Source organism: Oncorhynchus kisutch, linkage group LG17 (genome assembly GCF_002021735.2).
Source record: "Oncorhynchus kisutch isolate 150728-3 linkage group LG17, Okis_V2, whole genome shotgun sequence".
Taxonomy (NCBI): domain Eukaryota; kingdom Metazoa; phylum Chordata; class Actinopteri; order Salmoniformes; family Salmonidae; genus Oncorhynchus; species Oncorhynchus kisutch.
Window position 1 is genome coordinate 39,694,623 of NC_034190.2, and position 25,725 is coordinate 39,720,347.

The 25,725-nt window shown below is 43.3% G+C and overlaps 1 protein-coding gene across 1 annotated transcript in view; it reads left to right on the top strand.

Moving 5' to 3' along the window:
* lrp12 (low density lipoprotein receptor-related protein 12) overlaps window positions 1–17,267 on the top strand; it is a 43,907-nt gene extending 26,640 nt beyond the window's left edge. Inside the window, exons 4-10 of the mRNA XM_020505737.2 lie at window positions 5,317–5,519; window positions 8,094–8,272; window positions 12,078–12,308; window positions 12,531–12,752; window positions 13,444–13,913; window positions 14,251–14,383; window positions 15,265–17,267. Coding sequence (XP_020361326.2) covers window positions 5,317–5,519; window positions 8,094–8,272; window positions 12,078–12,308; window positions 12,531–12,752; window positions 13,444–13,913; window positions 14,251–14,383; window positions 15,265–16,212 — 2,386 coding nt within the window. The 3' untranslated portion in view covers window positions 16,213–17,267. The remainder of the gene's footprint in view (window positions 1–5,316; window positions 5,520–8,093; window positions 8,273–12,077; window positions 12,309–12,530; window positions 12,753–13,443; window positions 13,914–14,250; window positions 14,384–15,264) is intronic.
* The last annotated feature ends 8,458 nt before the right edge of the window (window positions 17,268–25,725 follow it).

Here is a 25,725-nt window from a genome sequence, read left to right on the forward strand (position 1 = left end):
CTTGGGCAAACTGTTCCAGTTCTCCCAGATTAGAAGGGTGCCTTCTCCTATCTGCTGTTTTCAGATCTCTCCACAAGATTTAGATCTGGACACATTGATGACCACTTCAGAACAGTCCAGCATTTTGTCTTGAACCATTCCTTTGTGCTTGTTGAAGTGTGTTTGGGGTCATTGTCCAGCTGGAAGACCCATCACCTTCGACGGAGACCCAGCTTTCTGACACTGGGTCCGACATTGCGCTCCAAAATACCTTGGTATTCACCTGACTTCATGATGCCATGCACACGTTCAAGGCACCAAAGCAACCCCTAAACATCACTCAACCTCCATGTTTGACTGTAGGGAAGGTGTTCTTTTCTTTGAAAGCTTCATTTTGTTTTCTGTAAACATAGAGATGGTGTGCTTTACCAAAAACCTCTAATTTGGTCTCATCGTTCTACAGAACATTCTCCCAGTAGGATTTTGGCATGTTCAGATGTGTTTTGGCACATTACAATCAGACTTTCTTATGTCTTTCTCTCAGCAGTGGGGTCCTCCTGGGTCTCCTACCATATAACCCCCTTCATTGAGTTGATGACGGATGGTGCGAGTTGAAACTCGTAACTTGTGTCTGAAGGTCAGCTTGAATCTGTGTGGCAGTTGATCGAGGTGCTTTCTCCACCATTCGAACAATCCTTCGCTGCAATCTTCCATTAAGTTTTCTCTTGTGGCCACATTCAGTGAGGTTGGCAACAGTGGCAAGGGCCTTAAACTTCTTGATAACATTACGTACAGGAGAAACCAGAACATCAAGGTCTCTGGAGATGAACTTGAGATTGTAGCCAAGCATGGACAATCTTGTGTCTGACCTACTTCAGATAATTCTCTGGTTTTCTTTTTGTCCATGCTCAGTGTGGTACACACAGTGACACAAAACAGGACAATTAGTCTTTTTCTCTATTCAAACATGATAAATAGAATATTTTTTTACTGCAGGCACCTTCCATTCACCACAGGTGAGTTCAATTCCAAAGTAAATGAGAATCACCTGTTTGAAATCTAATTATTTCTAACTACTTCTAGAAGGTGCCAATAATATTGTCAGGGCCGTTTTAGGATTTCTTTGTGGAATTATCTATTTTTTTCGTTTTGTTCAACTGCACACCAAAGACATGCATATGTGATACCAAAATATGTTTTAATTTCAACCGTTTTCTGGAAGAAATGGTGCAATATTTGAAAAAAGTGCAAGGGTGCCAATATTTTTTCCCGCGACTGGTCGTGCATCGATGACGTCATCCCCACAATGACTGTGCGTAGATACAGTGGGGCAAAAAAGTATTTAGTCAGCCACCAATTGTGCAAGTTCTCCCACTTAAAAAGATGAGAGAGGCCTGTCATTTTCATCATAGGTACACTACACTATGACAGACATAATGAGAGAAAAAAATCTATTTGTAGGATTTTTAATGAATTTATTTGCAAATTACGGTGGAAAATAAGTATTTGTTCAATAACAAAAGTTAATCTCAATACTTTGTTATATACCCTTTGTTGGCAATGACAGAGGTCAAATGTTTTCTGTAAGTCTTCACAAGGTTTCCACACACTGTTGCTGGTATTTTGGCCCATTCCTCCATGCAGATCAACTCTAGAGCAGTGATGTTTTGGGGCTGTTGCTGGGAAACACAGACTTTCAACTCCCTCCAAAGATTTTCTATGGGGTTGAGATCTGGAGACTGGCTAGGCCACTCCAGGACCTTGAAATGCTTCTTACGAAGCCACTCCTTCGTTGCCCGGGCGGTGTGTTTGGGATCATTGTCATGCTGAAAGACCCAGCCACGTTTCATCTTCTATGCCCTTGCTGATGGAAGGAGGCAAACTTCAGAGGGGCCTGGACATGTACTAGCTTAAGCAGGGGGACACGTCTGGCACTGCAGGATTTGAGTCCCTGGCGGCATAGTGTGTTACTGATGGTAGGCTTTGTTACTTTGGTCCCAGCTCTCTGCAGGTAATTCACTAGGTCCCCCCATGTGGTTCTGGGATTTTTGCTCGCCGTTCCTGTGATCATTTTGACCCCACGGGGTGAGATCTTGCCTGGAGCCCCAGATCGAGGGAGATTATCAGTGGTCTTGTATGTCTTCCATTTCCTAATAATTGCTCCCACAGTTGATTTCTTCAAACCAAGCTGCTTACCTATTGCAGATTCAGTCTTCCCAGCCTGGTGTAGGTCTACAATTTTGTATCTGGTGTCCTTTGACAGCTCTTTGGTCTTGGCCATAGTGGAGTTTGGAGTGTGACTGTTTGAGGTTGTGGACAGGTGTCTTTTATACTGATAACAAATTCAAACAGGTGCCATTAATACAGGTAACGAGTGGAGGACAGAGGAGCCTCTTAAAGAAGAAGTTACAGGTCTGTGAGAGCCAGAAATCTTGCTTGTTTGTAGGTGACCAAATACTTATTTTCCACCATAATTTGCAAATTAATTAATTAAAAATCCTAAAATGTGTTTCCTGGATTGTTTTTCTTCTCATTTTGTCTGTCATAGTTGAAGTGTACCTATGATGAAAATTACAGGCCTCTCATATTTTTAAGTGGGAGAACTTGCACAATTGGTGGCTGACTAAATACTTTTTTGCCCCACTGTATATCCTAACCAGAAGCCATGGATTACAGCCAACATCCGCACCTAGCTAAAGGCTAAAGCTGCCGATTTCAAGGAGCGGGACACTAATCCGGACGCTTATAAGAAATCCTGCTATACCCTCAGACGAACCATCAAACAGGCAAAGCATCAATACAGGACTAAGATTGAATCCTACTACACCGGCTCTGTCGCTCATCGGATGTGTCAGGGCTTGCAAACTATTATGGACTACAAAGGGAAACCCAGCCGCGAGTTGCCCAGTGACGTAAGCCTACCCAACTGGCTAAATCAATTTTATGCTCGCTTCGAGGCAAGCAATGCTTTTTCAGTTCTGCCCACAAATGTTCTATAGGATTGAGGTCAGGGCTTTGTGATGGCCACTCCAATATCTTGACTTTGTTGTCCTTAAGCCATTTTGCCACAACTTTGGAAGTATGCTTGGGGTCATTGTCCATTTAGAGCACCCATTTCCGACAAAGCTTTAACTTCCTGACTGATGTCTTGAGATGTTGCTTCAACATATCCACATAATTTCCCTTTTCATGATGCCATCTATTTTGTGAAGTGCACCAGTCCCTCTTGCAGCAAAGCACCCCCACAGCATGATACTGCCACCCCTGTGCTTCACGGTTGGGATGTGTTCTTCGGCTTGCAAGCCTCCTCCTTTTTCCTCCAAACATAACGATGGTCATAATGGCCGAACAGTTCTATTTTTGTTTCATCAGACCAGAGGACATTTCTCCAAAAAGTATGTTCTTTAACCCCATGTGCAGTTGCAAACCGTATTCTGTTTTTTTATGGCGGTTTTGGAACAGTGGCTTCTTCCTTGCTGAGCGGCCTTTCAGATTATGTCGATATTGGACTCGTTTTACTTTTGCACCTTTTTTTGCACTTTTGCGTGGTTACATGGTGTTAATACTTGCGTACTATTGTTTGTACAGATGAACGTGGTAGCTTCAGGCGTTTGGAAATTGCTCCCAAGGATAAATCCGACTTGTGGAGGTCTACCATTTTTTCTTCTGAGGTCTTGGCTGATTTCATTTGATTTTCCCATGATGTCAAGTAAAGAGTTTGAAGGTAGGCCTTGAAATATATCCACAGGTGCACCTCCATTGACTCCGATGATGTCAATCAGAAGCTTCTAAAGCCATGACATAATTTTCTGGAATTTTCCATGCTGTTTAAAGGCACAGTCGACTTAGTGTATGTAAACTTCTGACCCACTGGAATTGTGATACAAGGAATGATAAGTGAAATAATCTGTCTGTAAACAATTGTTGGAAAAATGTTTTGTGTCATGCACAAAGTAGATGTCCTAACCGACTAGCCAAAACTATTGTTTGTTAACAAGATTTTTGTGGAGTGGTTGAAAAACGAGTTTTATTGACTCCAACTTAAGTGTATGTAAACTTCCGACTTCAACTGTACCTACTGTGGAGACAACGTTATCAATGCACTTATTGATGAAGCCAGTGACGGTTGTGGTGTACTCCTCAATGCTATCGGAAGAGTCCTGGAACATATTCCAGTCTCTCCTAGCAAAACAGTCCTGTAGTAAAACAGTCCTGTAGCTTAGTATCTGCATCATCTGACCACTTCCGTATTGAGCGAGTCACTGGTACATCCTGCTTCAGGACGATAGCGTTATGGTCAGATTTGCCAAATGGAGGGCGAGGGACAGATTTGTACACATCTTTGTGTGTGTGAAGTAAAGGTTGTCCAGAGGTTTTTTCCCTCTGGTTGCACATGTTGCACATGCTGGTAGAAATGAGGTAAAACGTATTTAAGTTTCCCTGGCCACTAGGAACGCCACCTCTGGATGAGCACCGATCAGAGTGCTGACAGTAACTTGCCTTTTCTTTATGGCAGTGCTGTGTCCATGGTTACCTGCACAGAAATAGACCCTGTTTAGTGGTTAAGAACAAACAGAAAATGCAATCTATCAATGACCATTAATGGGCAACAGGGCTTGCATGCAAAAAACACTTGATAAATCCACTAAATTAGCGAATGTGTTAATAATAGGTTAGTAGTGTTTATACTTAAGTCATGGTTCTACACATGAGTAATATAAGTGGTTTACTCTCTTTTTTATTTTTTATGAAAGCAGTTCAGTTATTCGTTATGTCTCATCCATTGTATTCTAACCCTGGAGGAAAGTCAACTAGTCATATCAGGGAAATACATTGATCATCTTTATTGTTGGGAAACTTCTTTCAGCTGTTTGCTTTTTTCCAGCATGTACCCTATGAAAGTCGCTCATATCGGTGACATCCAATTTACAGACTTCGACAAGATATGTGGTTTTCTTACCTACTTCAGTTGAATGCACTTATTGTAATTCGCTCTGGATAAGAGTGTCTCTAAAGCTAGAGTCCTTAATTAGTGGACCTGCCACGTCCTTTTGGGATATTTCAACAAGTTACGGCAAACAACGAACACTCGATCATCAATGCACGCACAATAGAACAGCCGAATATGTACTGCGCATTTTATTTTACCACGCTGCTTGACACCCCTCTCCATTGTTTCATCAACAAAACAATAACAAAGACGATGGGGCGAACAGTGGTGCTATTTCCCAAAATGCGGATTCGATCTTTAACTTACTAAATTGTGAAATGTACAGTACATGAATGGTTTTTACTCTCGGGAAACCTCTTTTAACCCTTTGCCATTTCTCCCCGCAGTTTCCAGGACTTTGAGATCCAGAGCTCCCACCGTTGCGGCCTGGACTGGATCTCCATTAGCACCTACAAGAACCTGGACGGCTACCGGGCATGTGGCTCATCCATCCCAGCCCCTTACATTTCCTCCCAGGACCACGTATGGATTAAGTTCCACTCAGACGACATCATGACTGGCAAGGGCTTCAGGCTGTCTTATATAACAGGTAGCACCACTCGCAGAGTCATGCTATTTATATCTGTATCAAGGGCTACTGTACGTACGGTCAGATCAGAGATGACATGTGGACAGATGTCTACTGGTGGTGAGGATGTTCCTACCCCCAAGAGAAAAGAGAGAAAGCAGCTTTTATTTTTTTTGTCCTCTTTCTATGCTTTTCTCTCTTGTCTCCAAGCATTGGATTTTCGAATGTGTAAAAAGACAGAGGGTCAGAGGCTCACGAACTGTGCACGTCTATAAATGAACGTATGAAGAAATTGATTCTGCTGATATAATGTTGATGGTGCACAGCTTGATCAATAAACACTATCATTGTACGTAATTTAACTAAATGATACCACAATCACTTGATTGTCACTAATGGTAAAACATTTTTAAATGGTCTGACACTGCATTAAATGGTGGTATTTCCCCTAGGGCTGTTGTGGTGACCAGATTTCTGCTACAGCAGCGGTCGCGAGTCATGAAGGCAGTCAAATTCCATGTGACCATTTAGTCACGGTAATTAGGCTTCTCCAAGCTCTGATGCGGCTGCTGGTCATATAGTAGCCTACCAAACTTGCTACCTACCTGGTAGTCAGCACTATATTGTTTCTCTAATCACTCTGACATCAATGCAAATGTTTCAGAAAATTGAACCAAACACTTCATGAGAGCCCATGAGCTCATGTTGCGTAACATTTCTATAGGCTATGCAATTGCGTGAGAAAACAGAGTGATGGCCTCTACTAAAGAGGAGGATCCCATCAGCTTTCTAAAGGCTAGGCCTACTATATTTATTTCTCAACTTTCCTAATATTAAGCACATTGTTTATCTTTACAACAGGAGTATAGCCTACCTGACTGGCATGAAAATAAACCACGGGGAAAAGCGTTCTCCATTCACTATTTAAGTCCATAGATGACATGGATTTTTTCCCGCTGTCCCTGTTTCGATACAGGTGCATGATAATGGTCCACTCTAAATCCAAAACAAATTTCACACATATATTATTTAGTATATGTAAAGACAAGATTAAATCAAGAATAGTCTGATGGGTGACAATATTAGCCTAGCACTTGTGAATTATATAATATCACTTGTGAATGATGCCCAGCATAAGAAACTGCATTTTTTTGCAACTTTTTCAAATCATAATTGCACACCTCTTGTAGCCTAGCCCAAAGCCCTATATGTTTTAATAAGGTTAGTATCACATCTCATGTAGTCTAGCCCAAAGCCCTATATGTTTTAATAAGGTTAGTATCACACCTCATGTAGCCTAGCCCATAGTCCTATAAGGTTAGTATCACACCTCATGTAGCCTAGCCCATAGTCCTATATGTTTTAATAAGGTTAGTATCACACCTCATGTAGCCTAGCCCATAGTCCTATATGTTTCAATAAGGTTAGTATCACACCCATGTAGCCTAGCCCATAGTCCTATATATTTTGATAAGGTTTGGATGGGCAAATAAGGTTTAAGTGGCCAAATAACTTCTTAAAATTAAGCCGCTCTACAAGGGGTGTAGAGCCTAACTGGCAGACCCAAGCAAGCAGTGTGTGAGTTTCAAGTTTTTTTTTACCTTTATTTAACTAGGCAAGTCAGTTAAGAACAAATTCTTATTTTAAATGACAGCCTAGGAACAGTGGGTTAACTGCCTGTTCAGGGGCAGAACGACAGATTTGTACCTTGTCAGCTCAGGGATTTGAACATGAAACATTTCGGTTACTAGTCCAACGCTCTAACCACTAGGCTACCCTGCCATTTTAACCACTGGGCTACCCTTCGCATCCCACAACTGTACCAGACTGTTTGGAATATTTATTGCCGACGTGAAATTGTAAGCATTATCAAGTGCTTGTCAAATTGTGAATGAGGGACTGATGTAATGTGTATGCAGCCTGCTCAAGAAACAAAGCAGAGCTCATGCCTTTCAAGCTACTTTTTTCAAATCATCATTAGAGTCGCATCATGCAGCCTTACAATGTATTAAAAGTCAAAACATATATCCCAACATTTGTAGAATTGAAGTTACGCTAATAACTCTAAATTAAGCATATAGGAATAGGTATTTCTTTGTTAACCCCTCAACACAGAATAACCGCGCACGCGTGCACTCCCTCAAATTGTTTGGAGAAAATGTCCTTTCTATTTTATTCAGCTTTGTTCAATTGTATTCTTCATACACTATAAAATAATGCCACGGAATCCTAAGCAAATCTTGTCTGCTAAATGAACTAGTGTAGCCCACAGCCATTTGGCATAGCCAGATCAGGACCTAAATAAGGACATTTTCTTCATATCATGCTTCTTTAGACCCATTTTAAAATGAATAATGGATTTATTGTGAAGATGTAGGCCATATTACATGTATTTATGAGACTTTTTAAAAATGTACATGTTCCAAAGGTCTGCGTCAGTGGCAGGGATGTGTGGAAGCCAGGAGATGCAAAACGTGTTCATGTTAATTAACGGTCAATTACCTTGAGACCGACAGATATTTGCTTGACAATCACCGGCTGACGAACTTTCCTGACCACCACAGTCCTAGTATTTCCTAATATTCCTAATTTCAGGAAAATCGGAGATGATCAGCTGCGACTTGGACCAGTTCCACTGCTCCAACGGAAAGTGCATCCCGGAGTCGTGGAAGTGCAACACCATGGACGAGTGTGGTGACAACTCTGACGAGGAGCTGTGTGTCCAGCCCAACCCCTCGGCAGCATTCTCCTTCCAGCCCTGTGCCTTCAACCAGGTATCTCATTTACATACAGTACCAGTCAAAAGTTTGGACACCTACTCATTCAAGGTTTTTTCTTTATATTTATTATTTGCTACATTGTAGAATAATAGTGAAGACATCAACTGTGAAATAACACATATGGAATCATTTAGTAACCAAAAAAGTGTTAAACAAATCTAAATATATTTTAGATTTTAGTTTCTACAAAGTAGCCACCTTTTGCCTTGATGAAAGCTTTGCACACTCTTAGCATTCTCTCAACCAGCTTCACGAGGAATACTTTTCCAACAGTCTTGAAGGAGTTCCCACATATGCTGAACACTTGTTGGCTGCTTTTCCTTCACTCTGCGGTCCAACTCACCCCAAACGATCTCAATTAAAATCAAATTTATTTATATAGCCCTTCGTACATCAGCTGATATCTCAAAGTGCTGTACAGAAACCTAGCCTAAAACCCCAAACAGCAAGCAATGCTGGTGTAGAAGCACGGTGGCTAGGAAAAACTCCCTAGAAAGGCCAAAACCTAGGACGAAACCTAAAGAGGAACCAGGCTATGTGGGGTGGCCAGTCCTCTTCTGGCTGTGCCGGGTGGAGATTATAACAGAACATGGCCAAGATGTTCAAATGTTCATAAATGACCAGCATGGTCCAATAATAATAAGGCAGAACTGGAGCAGCAGCACGGCCAGGTGGACTGGGGACAGCAAGGAGTCATCATGTCAGGTAGTCCTGAGGCATGGTCCTAGGGCTCAGGTCCTCTGAGAGAAAGAGAGAATTAGAGAGAGCACACTTAACCCCACCCACTTTGCCAAAGCACAGCCCCCACACCACTAGAGGGATATCTTCAACCACCAACTTACCATCCTGAGACAAGGCTGAGTATAGCCCACAAAGATCTTCGCAACGGCACAACCCAAGGGGGGGGCGCCAACCAATTGGGTTGAGGTCGGGGGATTGTGGAGGCCAGGTCATCTGATGCAGCACTCCATCGCTCTCCTTGGTCAAATAGCCGTTACACAGCCTGGAGGTGTGTTTTTGGTCATTGTCCTGTTGAAATTATAGTCCCAAACCAGATGGGATGGCATATCGCTGCAGAATGCTGTGGTTGCCATGCTTTTCAAGTGTGCCTTGAATTCTAAATAAATCACAGACAGTGTCACCAGCAAGCACCATCACACCTCCTCCTCCAAGCTTCACGGTGGGAACCACACATGCGGAGATCATTCATTCACCTACTTTGTGTCTCAGAAAGACACTACGGTTGGAACCAAAACTCTCAAATTTGAACTCATCAGTCCAAAGGACAGATTTCCACCGGTCTAATGTCCGTTGCTCATGTTTCTTGGCTCAAGCAAGTCTCTTCTTCTTATTGGTGTTCTGTAGTAGTGGTTTCTTTGTAGCAATTTGACCATGATTCACGCAGTGTCTGAACAGTTTATGTTGAGATGTGTCTGTTACTTGAACTCTGAAACATATATTTGAGCTGCAATTTCTGAGGCTGGTAACTCGAATGAACTTATCCTCTGCAGCAGAGGTAAATCTGGGTCTTCCTTTCCTGTGGCGTACCTCATGAGAGCCAGTTTAATCATAACACTTGATGGTTTTTGCGACTGCACTTGAAGAAACTCTGGATTGACTGACCTTCATGTTTTAAAGTAATGATAGGCTATCATTTCTCTTTGCTTATTTGAGTTGTTCTTGCCATAATATGGACTTGGTCTTTTACCAAACTTTTAACAAGCCACACCTGTTAATTGAAATGCAATCCAGGTGACTACCTCTTGAAGGGAATGCCAAGAGTGTGCAAAGCTGTCATCAAGGGTAAGGGTAGCTACTTTGAAGAATCTATCATCTGAAATATATTTTGATTTAGCACTTTTTTTGGTTACTACATGATTCCATATGTGTTATTTTATAGTTTTGATGTCTTCACTATTATTCTACAATGTAGAAAATAGTCAAAATAAAGAAAAACCCTGGAATGAGTAGGAGTGTCCAAACATTTGACTGGTACTGTAAGTATTCACACCCCTAAGTCAATACATGTTAGAATAATCTTCGGCAGCGATTACAGCTGCGACTCTTTCTGGGTAAGTCTCTAAGAGCTTTGTACACCTGGATTGTATAAATCTTCAAGCTCTGTCAAATTGGTTATTGGTCATTGCTAGACAGCCATTTTACAGTCTTTAATTATTTATTTATTGCCCTTTTACTTCCCAATTTTTTTGTCAAGTCGCACTGCTTCTTGACAAAATGCTTGCTTAACCTGGAAGCCAACCGCACCAATGTGTCGGAGGAAACTGGTGACCTTGTCAGCATGCATTGCGCCCAGCCCGCCACAGGAGTTGATAGAGCGCAATGAGACAAGGACAACCCAGCCGGCCAAACCCTCCCCTAATCTGGATGATGCTGGGCCAATTGTGCGCAGCCTCATGGGTCTCCCGGTCGCGGCCGGCTGCGACACAGCCCTGGGATCGAACCAGGATCTGTAGTGACGCAGCTAGCACTTCGATACAGTGCCTTAGACCGCTGAGCCATGCGGGAGGCCCCCATGGCTCAGTGGAGGTAAGCAACTCCTGTATATTTGGCCTGCTGAAAGGTGATTTGTCTCCCAGTGTCTGTTGGAAAGCAGACTGAACCAGGTTTTCCTATAGGATTTTGTCTGTGCTTAACTCTATTCCATTTATTTTTATCCCCCCCAAAACTCCCTAGTCCTTGCCGATGACAAGCATACCCATAACATGATGCAGCCACCACCACCCTTAAAAATATGAAGAGTTGTACTCAGTGATGTGTTGTACTGGATTTGCCCCAAACATAACACTTTGTATTCCGGACAAAAGTGTATTTCTTTCACACATTTTTTGCATTTTTATTTTAATGGATGCATATCATGGAATATTTTTTATTTGGTATAGGCTTCCTTCCTTTCACTCAGCCATTTAGGTTAGTATTGTGGAGTAACTAAATTTGACATTTTTAACATTTAGCAGACACTCTTCTCAAGATTGACTTACAGGAGTGAGTGCATACATTTTTCATACTATTTTGTACTGGTCCCTTGTGGGAATCGAACCCATTACACTGGCATTGCAAGCGCCATGCTCTACGAACTGAGCCACATGGGACTTCTCCTATCACTGCCATTGAGCTCTGTAACCATGGCCTCATGGTGAAATCCCTGAGTTTCTGAAGAGGTAGGAAACCTCAGTTAGGAAGGACGCCTGTATCTTTGTAGTGACTGGGTGTATTTAAAGGGTAATTAATAACTTTACCATGTTAAAAATGATATTCAATGTCAGTATTTTTACTCATCTACCAATAGGTGATCTCCATGCAAATGTAATTTGTTAGGCACGTTTGTACTCCTGAACTTATTTAGGCTTGCTATAACAGAAGAGTTTAATACTAATTGACTCAAGCATTTTCAGCTTTTCATTTTAAATTAGTTTGTAGAAAATGTTTTTCCACATAATTCCACTTGACACAAAATCTAAGTTTAGGCGATTTTAAATAAAGGCTGTAACACAACAAAATGTGGAAAAAGTCCAGGGGTGTGAATACTTTCTGTATGTATTATCCAATTTAATTGAATATAAAATGAGTATGGGGTGTCTAGTGTACAGCCAATCTTGCGCAAGCTGTCCATTATTTTGCCCACTTGATAAAAGCAAGGACCACAATTATAAGTTTATAGACTTTGTTTTCAATCCTCTACAATTTTTGTTGTACTCCCATGGCCGAGACAACTATATGTATTTTACATTTGTCAAATCAAATAATATTAATATTATTAATTAATACAATTATCATTCAGTTTCCCTGCCTTTCCCGCTACACCCGTGTCTACACCTGCCTGCACGAGTCGCTCAAATGCGATGGCAGCATCGACTGCCAGGACCTTGGTGACGAGATTGACTGTGACGTGCCTACCTGCGGCGAGTGGCTGCGGAACTTCTACGGCACCTTCAGCTCACCCAACTACCCTGACTTCTACCCACCAGGCAGCAACTGCACCTGGCTTATCGACACAGGCGACCACCGCAAGGTTGGATGTAGCTAGGACTGTTGATTTAAAAAAAAATGTTATCCTCAATGATTTTTTTGCATGTGTGTATTATTGTACGGTATTCACATGGCTGAGACAACTATGGGTTTGTCTGAAATGACACGCTATCCTTATATGGTAAACTATTTTTGACAAAGGCTCACCAGACGCAGACTATGTATTTAAAAATCATTAATTCATTCTTTAATGGACTGATTCCAGGTGATCCTGCGTTTCATGGACTTCAAGCTGGACGGGACGGGCTATGGGGACTACGTCAAGGTGTACGATGGCTTGGAAGAGAACCCTCGCCGTCTACTCCGTGTCCTCACAGCCTTCGACTCCCGTGCCCCCATGGCCGTGGTCTCGTCCTCGGGCCAGCTGCGCGTTCACTTCTACGCTGACAAGATCAATGCGGCAAGGGGCTTCAATGTCACCTACCAGGTAGGCGCATGAGTTCAACCCAAGTTTCTCCAAATCGATTAGTTGCTATTGGTTTGGTTGCTAGGGCCGATTGATTCAATTAATTGTTTTTCATAAACATAAAAAATCTCCTCGGCACAAGCTAGAACAAGCTCATTTTCATTTCACTGGTAGAATTAGGAAGATTCAACTTCCTGTCTATTTCTCTGCTCATAGTGTACCACAAGATCCAGCATTCATACCGAATGCACGACGGGACCAGAGCAGGAAGCACTGGCCCACACAGAGCTGTAGTATTTCTGATGTGTCATCGTGTGTATATATCGTAATGAATCCGCTGAAAGACATCCAATGGCTCTATCGAAGAAGTACAACAATATCTACACGCACACAAATATATAGTGCGATTGGTATATCAGAGGCTTTGCGAAATGCCACAAAGCAGGACTTACTTTCATTTTCTGATCTCGTCCGTATTGTTGTCAATGGGTGTATTGTGTATCGTTCAGGGCACGTGTATCGTTAAACGCACGAAACCCAGGCGCACTTTCTTCGAGGCCAAATATGTGTAAAACGCATCTCACTGACCTAGAAGTGCTTCTGATATTTCCCTTTAAACTCTCCCTTGAAAGGTCTCGATTTCATTATTTTGGAATCATTACGGATGCCCTCGAATCAACTAATTAATTAAATCTACCTCATCTCCTGCCAGGTGGACGGTTTCTGTCTGCCCTGGGAGATCCCGTGTGGGGGCAACTGGGGCTGCTACACGGAGCAGCAGCGCTGCGACGGTTACTGGCACTGCCCCAATGGCCGCGACGAAGTCAACTGCAGCACCTGCCAGGAGGATGAGTTCCCCTGCTCCAGGAACGGCGCCTGCTACCCGCGCTCGGACCGCTGCAACTACCAGAACCGCTGCCCCAACGGCTCGGACGAGAAGAACTGCTTCTTCTGCCAGCCTGGCAACTTCCACTGCAAGAACAACCGCTGTGTGTTCGAGAGCTGGGTGTGCGACGCGCAGGACGACTGCGGCGACGGGAGCGACGAGGAGAGTTGTCCGGTCATCGTGCCCACACGGGTCATCACGGCGGCGGTTATAGGAAGTCTCATCTGTGGCCTGCTGCTGGTCATCGCTCTGGGCTGCACCTGCAAACTCTACTCCCTCCGGATGTTTGAGCGCAGGTAATAAACTCAGACCCCATGCTATTACTCTTGTTATTGCACAGGTGTTAAACAGTTATACAGTGCCCACATAAGTCATAAGCCTTTGTTTCTGTCTGTGTGGTTTGCTATGACAGCTTTAGTATGTTTTACACCTACTACGATAGATGATTGGTAATCCAGACTAGTTTTTAGGCTTTGTAAATGCTTTCTTTGGATTCATATAGCTAGTTAGCTCTCTGTTTCTGTCTTTGATCTTCATCAAAGGACACTGAATGAACTTTTTTTTTGTACATCTAACTGATATGGTTGTGTTTGTTGCCTCCATTCCTTTGAATCCCTCTAACTGTTTCCCCAGGTCATTTGAGACCCAGCTGTCTAGAGTTGAGGCTGAGCTCCTGAGGAGGGAGGCTCCTCCGTCGTATGGCCAGCTGATCGCCCAGGGCCTTATACCCCCGGTGGAGGACTTCCCTGTCTGCTCCGGCAACCAGGTAAGTCTACATCTAGATCACACTGCCCTCTCTTGTTCTCCTCAGAAGATGTGATCCTCTTGTCCGTACACGACTTAAGCTTACGTCTGTGTTAAGAGTGCACATTTCAAGTCCGGGCGTGAATGCCTATCGTTGTCATAGGATTGGAGACACCAAGAATCAACTGCATAATGTCTAACAACCTGACTTCAGTAACCAAAGTTGAAGCGGTTTAACTGTGATTTATTAAGTGGAAGTTGACCGGGATTGTTTAGTTAAACAGTAACTGCTGTATGGAGAACATTATGGCTGTTTACAGTATATGGTCGTTTATATATAGTAAGGTTTATTTGAGCATGTACACATTCACAGCTGAAAGCTGAATTACAGTGTACAGACAAAAAAGGGGGGAAAAATATATTATTCGGGTGAAATTAAATAATTGATTTAAAGCCGTTTGGAACTGGAGTGGAGGGAGGAAGCATCGTTTGTGATCGCGGTAGCAGCCAGGAGGGTCACAGTTAGTCAGCCAAACACGGACAGGTCCGGAGCCACGAATCAAGCTGTCCTGCCTGCTTCTCCGTATGGCCACTCCTCCAACAAGTTTGTTCAGCACCAACTTTTCTCTCCTCATAAAGCCTTTGTCATGGAAATCCAAACAAACAGTCCCGTTTGCCGCCAGCTTACAACTATGTGGGATAAACTGTCGTCTTTCCTGGTTTCTGTTGGGAGACACATTTCCCAATGACCTTCAGATTCACATCTCAGGAGTTTATTATAGATGTTTATTGTCATCTATAATAGATTGGGTTACTTACTGTGAAAACTGTTGATTTAAAAAGGGCTTTATTATTTGATTGATGATACTAAGAGTCTTGCTGTTCTCCCTGTGTGTTGTCCAGGCGTCTGTGTTGGAGAACCTGAGGTTGGCTGTTCGCTCCCAGTTGGGTTTCACCTCCATCCACCTGCCCACCTCCGGTCGCCACAGCAACATCTGGCAACGCCTCTTCAACTTCACACGCTCACGGCGCTCCGGCTCACTGGCCCTGGTGTCTGCTGACGGCGAGGACAACAGCACCAGCAGCGGTAACGGTGGCTGCTCGGCCCACGAACCCGACAGGGCTGGACCCCACCGTGGGTTGCTGCCCCTCGACTCGGACGACACAGATACAGAGAGCGAGCGCCGGGATGTCCCTGGGGCCGTGGGGGGGCTTGTAGCCCCCCTCCCTGTAAAGACCCCTCCGGCAACTGCAGTGGAGGCCATCGTCTCGGTGTCGACAAACTCCACCACTCCCGCCCCTCTGCCCAGCCGTAGGGACAGCCACCGGGCTAGGGCCAACCCGGCAGTGGTGGAGGCACACACCATGGAGACCCCAGGGGGAGAGGCAGCAGAGCCTCAGTGTACTGCGACCGGGAGGAGCCAGCTGAGCAGTGCCCTGAGCCGGGTCACCCGCAGCCTGCACTGGGTACGTTTCTCCCTGGGCCGTTCCGGAGGCTCCTCGGGTGGGGGAACCCAGAACCACAGCCCTCTGAGGCACCTAGAGCACGGAGCAGGGACCAGGGAGGACGAAGACGACGTGGAGCTGCTTATCCCTGTATCGGATGCTGCCTCGGACACTGACTCCACCAGCGAGACCTCCAGGCTTCTCAGCTTGGAGGTAGGTCTAGATCAGGCTGCCCCCCGCCTATCATCCCCAGCCTCTCTCAGGTCAGGCCGGGTGTCCCTGGGCCGGAACGGGCCCTGTGAACACTGTAGCATGGTTCACACCGCACAGATCCCAGACGCCTGTCTGGAGGCCACAGGCAAGACGGAGACCAATAGTGATGACGAGTTACTTCTGCTCTGCTAATAGCTCTAACCTAAATGACGTTACAGTTTGACTCAACTGACTGTCAAAATGGACCATCCCTGTAAAACTTTGCCATTTATTTTCTCTGGAAGAGGGCGGGGGTAAATGTCATTTTTATGCCCCGTTTTTGAAACGTCTGTAGTTCGTACTGTATTGCAGTCTTCTTGGTGTATTCATCAGATGGTACAATCTCTGCCCAACCTCCCCCTCTTCCCCTCCAAGTTCCACCTTTCCCTCGGGAGTTCCAACTCAGCCTGGGAACTGGGGAGTAGAACTACTGAACCTTGACTTTGTCTAGCCGAGCAGAAGTTGAATTGCCTCCATAGCAACAAGACACGTGCACCTGTGAGTGTGAGTTAGGCTTAGCTCAAGGCAAGCAGAGTGGGACTGAGGTGTATAACAATGCAGCCACAGTACCTCTTCTTCTCACACTAATTTGGGATGAAGCAGAATAAACAAGCTGTCTTTTTATGTTCAAGAATAATGGTACGAGAGAGACCAAGTATAGAGTACGGACAATTAACAAACTAGAGCCTGTGAAAAGCTAGACGAGATTTAAAAATAGCTGTCAGCTTTATTTGATGTCAGTTGTTTCTTCTTCTTCGGTACAGGGAATGTGAGGGTGAGGGCTCTGAGTATCTGTGGCTTACCATGTGATGGTATGTTTGTTTCATTTCAGTTCAATGGGAGGCTGTGTAACTCCTTTTCTATTGAAAGGTACTGATGTGTTCTCATGCGTGATCTTAGCAAGAGCAGTTTATTTATGAAAAGTAAATTGCAGAGAACCTCTTTCTGAAGACGAAACGTTGTATAACATCCACAGATGTTTGTTGTATTTATTGTTTTGTTACTGTTTTGGTAACTTCTGTGTTTTGGTACTGAGAATACTTGTGCCACTGTGTATTTATTTCATTTTCAGTAGTTATTACTTGAGAAGATGCATGTCAAATTGTCTTGTGCTATTGTTTTGTTAAAGTGATACATTGAAAAACAAGTATATAAGCATAACTGTTTTCTGCATGTAGAAAATCAGAATAAAGCATTCATCCTGCTAACTTGTTTGTTTCTTTGTTGGGATATGAGGTGAAATTTGTAATACTCAAAGTCAATAGTAAATTCAGGACTAATGTTTGTACCTGTATTGCTGTCAATATTTGTTTTCTTTACTGAATCACCTGATGGTCGACAATATCACTTGACAACTAGCCTGCAGCTAGACACAAATGCGTCAGGTAGCCTAGTGGTTAGAGCGTTGGGCCAGTAACCGAAAAGTTGCTAGATCGAATCGCCGATCTGACAAGGTACAAATCTCATTCTGCCCCTGAACAAGGCAGTTAACCCACTGTTCCTAGGTTGTCATTGTAAGAATTTGTTCTTCTTTGGCTGGCCTAGTTAAATACAGGTTTAATAAAGAATGCGCATCCAAGTATACTGAACAAAAAGATTTAAACAAAATCAGTCAATTCAAATAAATTCATTCGGCCCTAATTTATGGATTTCACATTACTGGGAATACAGATATGCATCTGTTGGCCACGGACACCTTACAAAAAAAGGTAGGGGCGTGGATCAGAAAACCAGTCAGTATCTGGTCTGACCACCATTTGCCTTATGCAGTGCGACTCATCTACTTTGCATAAAGTTGGGTAGGGTGTCTCTGGCAAAAGCTCTGGTGGACATTCCTGCAGTCAGCATGCCAATTGCACGCTACTGTGCCTCAACTTGAGACATCTGTGGCAGTGTTGTGTGACAAAACTGCACATTTTAGAGTGTTCTTTTATGGTCCCAAGGACAAGGTGCACCTGCGTAATGATCATGCTGTTTAATCAGCTTCTTGATATGCCACACCTGTCAGGTGGATGGATTATCTTGGCAAAGGAGAAATGCTCACTAACAGGGATGTAAAACTACTTTGTTCACAACATTTTAGAGAAATAAGCTTTTTGTGCGTTTGGAACATTTCTGGGACACTTTACATGTTGCGTTTATATTTTTGTTCAGTGTACAGTATATGTTAATGACAGCAGGCCTATAGTTAACTATTTTGGTTAGAGGCATTCGATTTTGAATTAGCATATGCCTACAATATGTTGGATTTGTGTGAGATCTGTTTTCACGGCGAAACATAATGAAATGTTACGTAGGTATAGTTACACTTATGGTACATTTTCTGAGATCTCCATGATTCGTACAGGGTTTAAGTTCAAAGTTCTAATTTAATTGTTAAATGCTACATAACACTAATGTAAGGAAAGAAATTTAGTGTTTTATATCACATGATCTGTGAAGACTCCAAAGCATTAACTCGTGAATTATGGACAATTCATGAACTAGGGTGCAAAACATGTATTATATTACATGTAGTCTATTATGTGCATGTTCAAGTGTTTAACATTGCCTTGGCTGAGAGGGTAGGCTACCGGCAGTGGTGTAGGCCAAGTCGAGGGTAAAAGCTGAAAAAGTTGAAGTTATTTCTTGGACAATCAGATGAAGATATCCTGACTGGTTGAGTTCATGCCACGTTAAAATGTACAGTTTATTATTAGGCCCTTAAGAAAAATCATGCACAATACTGAGACCTTCCCAAATGTCATAGAGTAATTCACATTCTGGTACAACCCTTATATTGTACGACAACAGGCTTGGGCAGTTGCCATGGTAATACCTGGCATTGGAATATTCTGTAAATTAGCGTTTTGATGGTCATGATGCATGCAAACTGTGAGAAGATATCCCTTCTTTCCATTCCATGTCCACTTTCATAAGCAATATAAACAACAAAGTACATCACTGAAGGAACACGTTTATTTGGGCCTGTTCAATGTGAATTGTTCAATAGCAGAACTAGTTTGATGCGTCTTTTATTGGAAACATGCTGTTGTGGTGATGTTAGGCCAATCTATCTTAAAGCCAATTTATGCTTGATCCGAAAATGTGGTCGGAGGTGCCGTATTGGATGGTATTACACAATTGCAGAGCCTATGTTAGCATGCAGAAGCGCCGTACGGGAGATCCAGTATAAGCACAAACTCGCTTCCTTGACAACTTCCTTCACAACAGCTCTGCTCAGCTAAGTGCAAGAAGTACAGTTGAAGTCAGAAGTTTACATACATCTTTGCCAAATATATTTAAACTCAGTTTTTCACAATTCCTGACATTTAATCCTAGTAGAAACTCAGTTTCAGGTCAGTTAGGATCACCATTTTATTTTAAGATTGTGAAATGTCAGAATAATAGTAGAGAGAATTATTTATTTAGGCTTTTATTTCTTTCATCACATTCCCAGTGGGTCAGAAGTTTACATACACTCAATTAGTATTTGGTAGCATTACCTTTAAATTTCGGGTAGCTTTCCACAAGCTTCCCACAACAAGTTGGGTGAATTTTGGCCCATTCCTCCTGACAGAGCTGGTTTAACCGAGTCAGGTTTGTAGGCCTCCTCGCACACACTTTTTCAGTTCTGAACCCCTCGACAACATCCACTGAAAAGGAAGAGCGTGAAATTCAAAAATATTTTTTGAAAATATTTTACTTTCATACATTCACAAGTGCAATACACCAAATTAAATTTTAACTTGTTAATCTACCCATCGTGTCCAATTTCAAAATGGCTTTACAGCGAAAGCACACCATATGATTATGTTAGGTCAGAGCCTAGTCACAAAAAACATAGAGCCATTTTCCAGGCAAAGAGAAGGAGTCACAAAATGCAGAAATAGAGATGAAATTAATCACTAACCTTTGATGATCTTCATCAGATGGCACTCATAGGACTTCATCTTACACAATACATGTATGTTTTGTTCAATAAAATTCATATTTATATCCCAAAATCTCATATTACATTGGTGCGTTATGTTCAGTAATGTTGTGCCTTGAAAACATCCGGTGAATTTGCAGAGAGCCACATCAATTTACAGAAATACTCATCATAAACTTTGATAAAAGATACAAGTGTTATGCACAGAATTAAAGATATACTTCTCTTTAATGCAACTACTGTGTCAGATTTCAAAAAAGCTTTACGGAAAAAGCACGCCATGCAATAATCTGAGTACAGCGCTGTTAGCTCGCTCTCACGGCCCGCGCGCATGATTTAGCTCACGGCCTTCTGCCAGACCCCTTAGTCAAAAAGCTCTTATTCGCTCCCCCTTCACAGTAGAAGCCTGAAACAAGGTTCTAAAGACTGATGACATATAGTGGAAGCCTTAGGAAGTGCAATATAACCCCATTTACACTATCTTGGAAAGGCAATGAGTTGAAAAACTACAAACCTCAGATTTCCCACTTCCTGGTTGGATGTGTCTCAGGTTTTTGCCTGCCATGTGAGTTCTGTTATAGTCACAGACTCCAAATCTAATCATATGCATGTCCTATCATCTGGGCCTGAGTAGCAGGCAGTTTACTCTTGGCACGCTTTTCATCCGGACGTGAAAATACTGCCCCCTACCCCAAAGAAGATAACACATCTTCATTGCTTTAAAAGAGAACTACTTTTCTCTGTTACTTAACATGTCAAATTTCACATTTGTGTACTCAACCTGCGTAACATGCAATTTTCAATAACCACACATTTCTTTCCCCTTTATTTTTTTGATTCGCTCTCATCACTTGAGGCAATAAACATATTTTGAGTGTGTATTTATTTGTTTTTACTAAATGCAGTCTCTGTCCAACAATTCTCTATTGTGGCTCTATTTGTTTTCAGATAGAAAAACATTCAGTCCAGGTTCCTGTAGTGATGTCTCGGAGTCGTACATAATCTCCAGGTTTCAGTTAAGTGTCTTGCACTTTAGTCGTGTCGCTGTTTTTGTTTGTCTTTGTTTTTCCTTTGCGTGTTTGACTTTTGAGCACCTCTAGGTGTTAGCAAGTCCTGATGGGTAGGTTGGTTCTGATGTGACGTTCCATCAACATTGTGCAGGTGTTCTGCTGCAGTAGATTATCAGACATTTTAGGAAATTCTCCTTTCCATTTGCCTTTTTCATCAGACCTTTGACAATTTTGACTGACCTCTCTGCTAAGCCATTGGACCTTGGATAGTTGGGGCAGGAGGTGTTGTGTAGGAATCCCCAGTCGTTAGTGAACGATCAGAATTCGGAACTTGAGAACTGCGGGCCATTGTCTGAGTACAGTTCAGACGTAACCCCATGTCTTGCGAAGACTGATTTCAGGTAAGTGATTACATCTCTGCTGGAGGTAGTTGACAGTGTTGTTACTTCAGGGTAGTTTGAGAAGTAGTCGGTAACAACAATGTGAATACACGGACGTAAACCACCATCTTTTTTCTTCACAAAAAAGAAACTCGAAGAGACAGGTGACATGGAGGGCCGAATGTACCCCTGTCCCAGAGCTTCGGTGATATAAGTTTCCATAGCCACCGTCTCCTCCTGGGACAAAGGATACACATGACTCCTGGTGAGTGCAGCGTCACCCTGGAGGTTTATCACGCAATCCCCCTGCCTATGGGGTGGTAATTGGGTCGCCTTCTTTTTACTGAAAACGATAGCCAAATCGTTATACTCAGCTGGAATGCGCACGGTGGAAACCTGGTCTGGACTCTCCACCGTTGTCGCACCGATGGAAACCCCTACACACCTGCCTGAACACTCATCAGACCACCCCTGTAGAGTTCCCTGTTTCCACGAAATCGTAGGATTATGAATAGCTAGCCAGGGAATCCCCAGTACCACTGGAAACGCAGGTGAATCGATAAGGAACAAACTAATTCGCTCCTTGTGATTCCCCTGCGTAATCATCTCCAATGAAACTGTGGCTTTCCTCACCAGCCCTGACCCTAATGGTCGACTATCTAAAGAGTGCACGGCAAAAGGGGGGTCTACTTTAACTAACGGAATCCTCAACCTCTGAGCGAGTCCGCGATCTATAAAGTTTCCAGCTGCGCCTGAATCTACCAGTGCCTTATGCTGGAGAGAAGGAGAATAATTAAGGAAACAAATTAATAGGAACATGTGACCAACAGGAAACTCTGGGAGAGTGTGGTGCTTACTCACCTGGGGTGACCGAGGAGTGTTCTGCCTGCCCTCTCGATTCCCAGATGAATTCCTCCAGCACCGACCAGACGTGTGCCCTCTCCGGCCACAACTGGTACAGGAGGAGCTTCCTCCTCCGATCTCCCTAGACGCGGTCCCTCCTAGCTCCATCGGGATAGGAGCAGGAGGGTCAGGAGGTAGAACTGACAGGACCCTTTCAGAACGTCCGCGAGCAGCTAGCAGATGGTCCAACTGGATCGACAGGTCTATCAGTCCATCCAGGCTAAGTGTAGTATCCCGACAGGACAGCTCCCTACGGACGTCCTCTCTCAGGCTACATCTGTAATGGTCTATCAGGGCCCTGTAGTTCCACCCTGCTCCAGCGGCCAAGGTCCGGAACTCCAGCGCGAAGTCCTGCGCGCTCCTCGTCCCCTGTCTGAGATGGAACAATCTCTCACCCACCGCTCGACCTTCTGGAGGGTGATCGAACACGGCCCTGAAACGGCGGGTGAACTCCGGGTAATTGTCCATCGCTGAGTCGGGCCCGTTCCAGACCGCATTAGCCCACTCCAGGGCTCTACCGGTAAGGCATGTGATGAGAACCCACACTCTCTCCTCTTCCGAGGGAGCCAGCCGAACGTTGGCCAGGTAGAGGTCTAGTTGAAGCAGGAATCCCTGGCACCCCCTCGCTGCTCCATCGTACTCCCTCGGAGGCGTAATGCACAGAGCGCTGGAACCGGATCCAGTTGGGGGAGATGTTAGAGTTGCTGGTGGGAGGGTCGGTGGGGTAGTAGGGAGACCATTCCTCTCCCAACGATCCATCCTCTCCATCATCTGATCCATGGCTGATCCTAGGCGATGGAGGATAGACGTGTGATGAAGGACTCTCTCCTCCATTGTAGGAAGAGGAGTGGTCGCTGCTCCTGCTGACTCCATATCGGGGTGCGGGCTTCTGTTACGAGAAATGAGTGAGGAGGTGTGGAGTCAGGCACAGAGAGCAAAAGATGTGGGAAAAAACACGCTTTAATGTCCCGGAAACATAACATGAACCAAAAGTAGAAAAACAAATGATCAGAAATATAAACGGACAGCGTGAAACCCAAATACAAACAAAATACACTCAAACAACAAAACAGACTAACAAGCCCGCACGAAACAGAAGCGGGCTGAACAAACTATATATAACCATCCCCTAACAACCAAACAAGAAACAGGTGATACCAATCAGACAAAACCAAAGGAACACAGAACAACGGATCGGCGATAGCTAGTAGACCGGCGACGACGACCGCCGAGCGCCACCCGAACAAGAAGGGGAGTCACCTTCGGTAATATTCGTGACACTTTGCTCCAGCAAACTGCTACATTATCTCTTCTCTGGTAGGCAACTTGAAATGCTCTTGCTTGATAGTATTGTTGAGATCTCTCGGGTCTAGACATATCCTGAGCTCGCCGTTCTTTTTCACCACAATAACCAGTGAGCTTACCCAATCTGTCAGTTCATCCATTTTTGTGATGAAGTCCATCTTTTCCATGAGTCCGAGTTCCTCCTTGAGCTTTTTCCTCAGTGCAAATGGTACTTTTCTGCTTGCACAACTGGAGTAATTTTGTCATCAGTACATATTTTGCATTCTTCAGGTAAAGATCTGAGACTCTCAAACACGTCCTCATACTCAGCCAGTAGTGATTCTTGGTCATTTTCAGTCTGTCACTACATACCCTCTTCACAAAATTTGCACACAATGCAAATAGTCTGGGTAACCATTTGGTTACCTGTTCAGGAGTCTTATGGCTTGGGTGTAAAAACTGTTGAGAAGCCTTTTTGTCCTAGACTTGGCACTCCGGTACCGCTTGCCATGCCGTAGTAGAAAGAACAGTCTATGACTGGAGTGGCTGGGGTCTTTGACAATTTTTAGGGCCATTTTTTTCGACACCTTCACTGCTTTATCCTAAGTTAAATCTTGCTCATGCAGCAGTACATTTATCGAGTATGCCACAGACTGTCCTGTCTTTCACGAGTGAGTCTTTCAGATTTTCAAATTCACATGTTTTGCTCAGTGTGTTCAGCTCAGTGAAGTACTGGTCAAAACTGATCATGAAAGAAAAACTTGTATCTCTTAAACTTGATGTTCTGGTTTGGTACAAACTACTCCTCAAATTTAGCCATGAGCACAGTCAATGTCCAATGCATCCTCTTCAATAACATACAGAAAAAATGGAAGCTTTCAATTTGTCATATCTCCCCTGCTCCACTGGCTGCTAAGTAGATATTGAATTTATACTTGAAATGTTTGCAATTGTTGGCTAAATTGCCTGTTAACTGCATAGGAGTAGAATAACTAAGCCTATCCATGACGGGAAACACTCGGGTACAGGTACAGTTTCAATTTCTCTTACTTCGGTAAGTTGGTCATCAACTTTCTCGTAAACAGATTCCAATGCAGCCTCGTTCTCACTGCTGTCACTCTCGCTGCTGCTCAGTGCTATCACTATTGCTAGCTAGTATCTTCGACTACTCACGTCACTTGACTTGCCGTAGAATGTTACATTTTTGTAGCGGAAATTTGCGGAGATCATCCTTTTCTCTGTCTCTTCATAGCGACTATCAATATGACACCATGTTATGTTTGTTCCTTGTTAAATGACAAACCGGACATAGGTTTAACTACTTTTTAATAAACAGATACTTCAGCTAGCAATATCCTTGTAGCCATGCAAGGCATACTTCAACTACCCCACCCTTGCATAGCATGCTGGGTAATGTAGTCGTAATGTTAACACAGTGTACATTTTTAAAAATCCAAGTGAGCCTATAATTAAATCTTAAATATTAGTGCATTAAAGTCAGGTGAAACTACTTTATTTAATAGAGAGAATATCAAAATGTTGGTTGAATTATTTTCTTCAAAAATATACCTTTTATTTTTTCGGCGATTATTGCCTCATTTCAGGGCTTTGTCTAGCTAAGATTCTTCAATCCTTGGTAAATGTACAACTCTGCAACATTTTTTCTCAGAAATGCATTTTGAATGTAAACCAATCAGGGTTTAGGCCTGGGCATAGCACTATTAAAGGAACCTTTTAGTTTATTAACCTGTTGCGTCGAGCCATCCCGGATCCGGGATCGTGAATACAGCCTCAAGTTCATTACCATAACGCAACGTTAACTATTCATGAAAATCGCAAATGAAATGAAATTAATATGCTAGCTCTCAAGCTTAGCCTTTTGTTAACAACACTGTCATCTCAGATTTTCAAAATATGCTTCTCAACCATTGCAAAATAAGCATTTGTGTAACAGCTAGTGCACCTAGCGTAGCATTTAGCGTTAGCATTAGCAGGCAACATTTTCACAAAAACCAGAAAATCATTCAAATAAAATCATTACCTTTGAAGAACTTCAGAGGTTTTCAATGAGGAGACTCTCAGTTAGATAGCAAATGCTCAGTTTTTCCTGAAAGATTATTTGTATAGGAGAAATCGCTCTGTTTCGTGCGTCACGTTTAGCTACGAAAAAAACCTG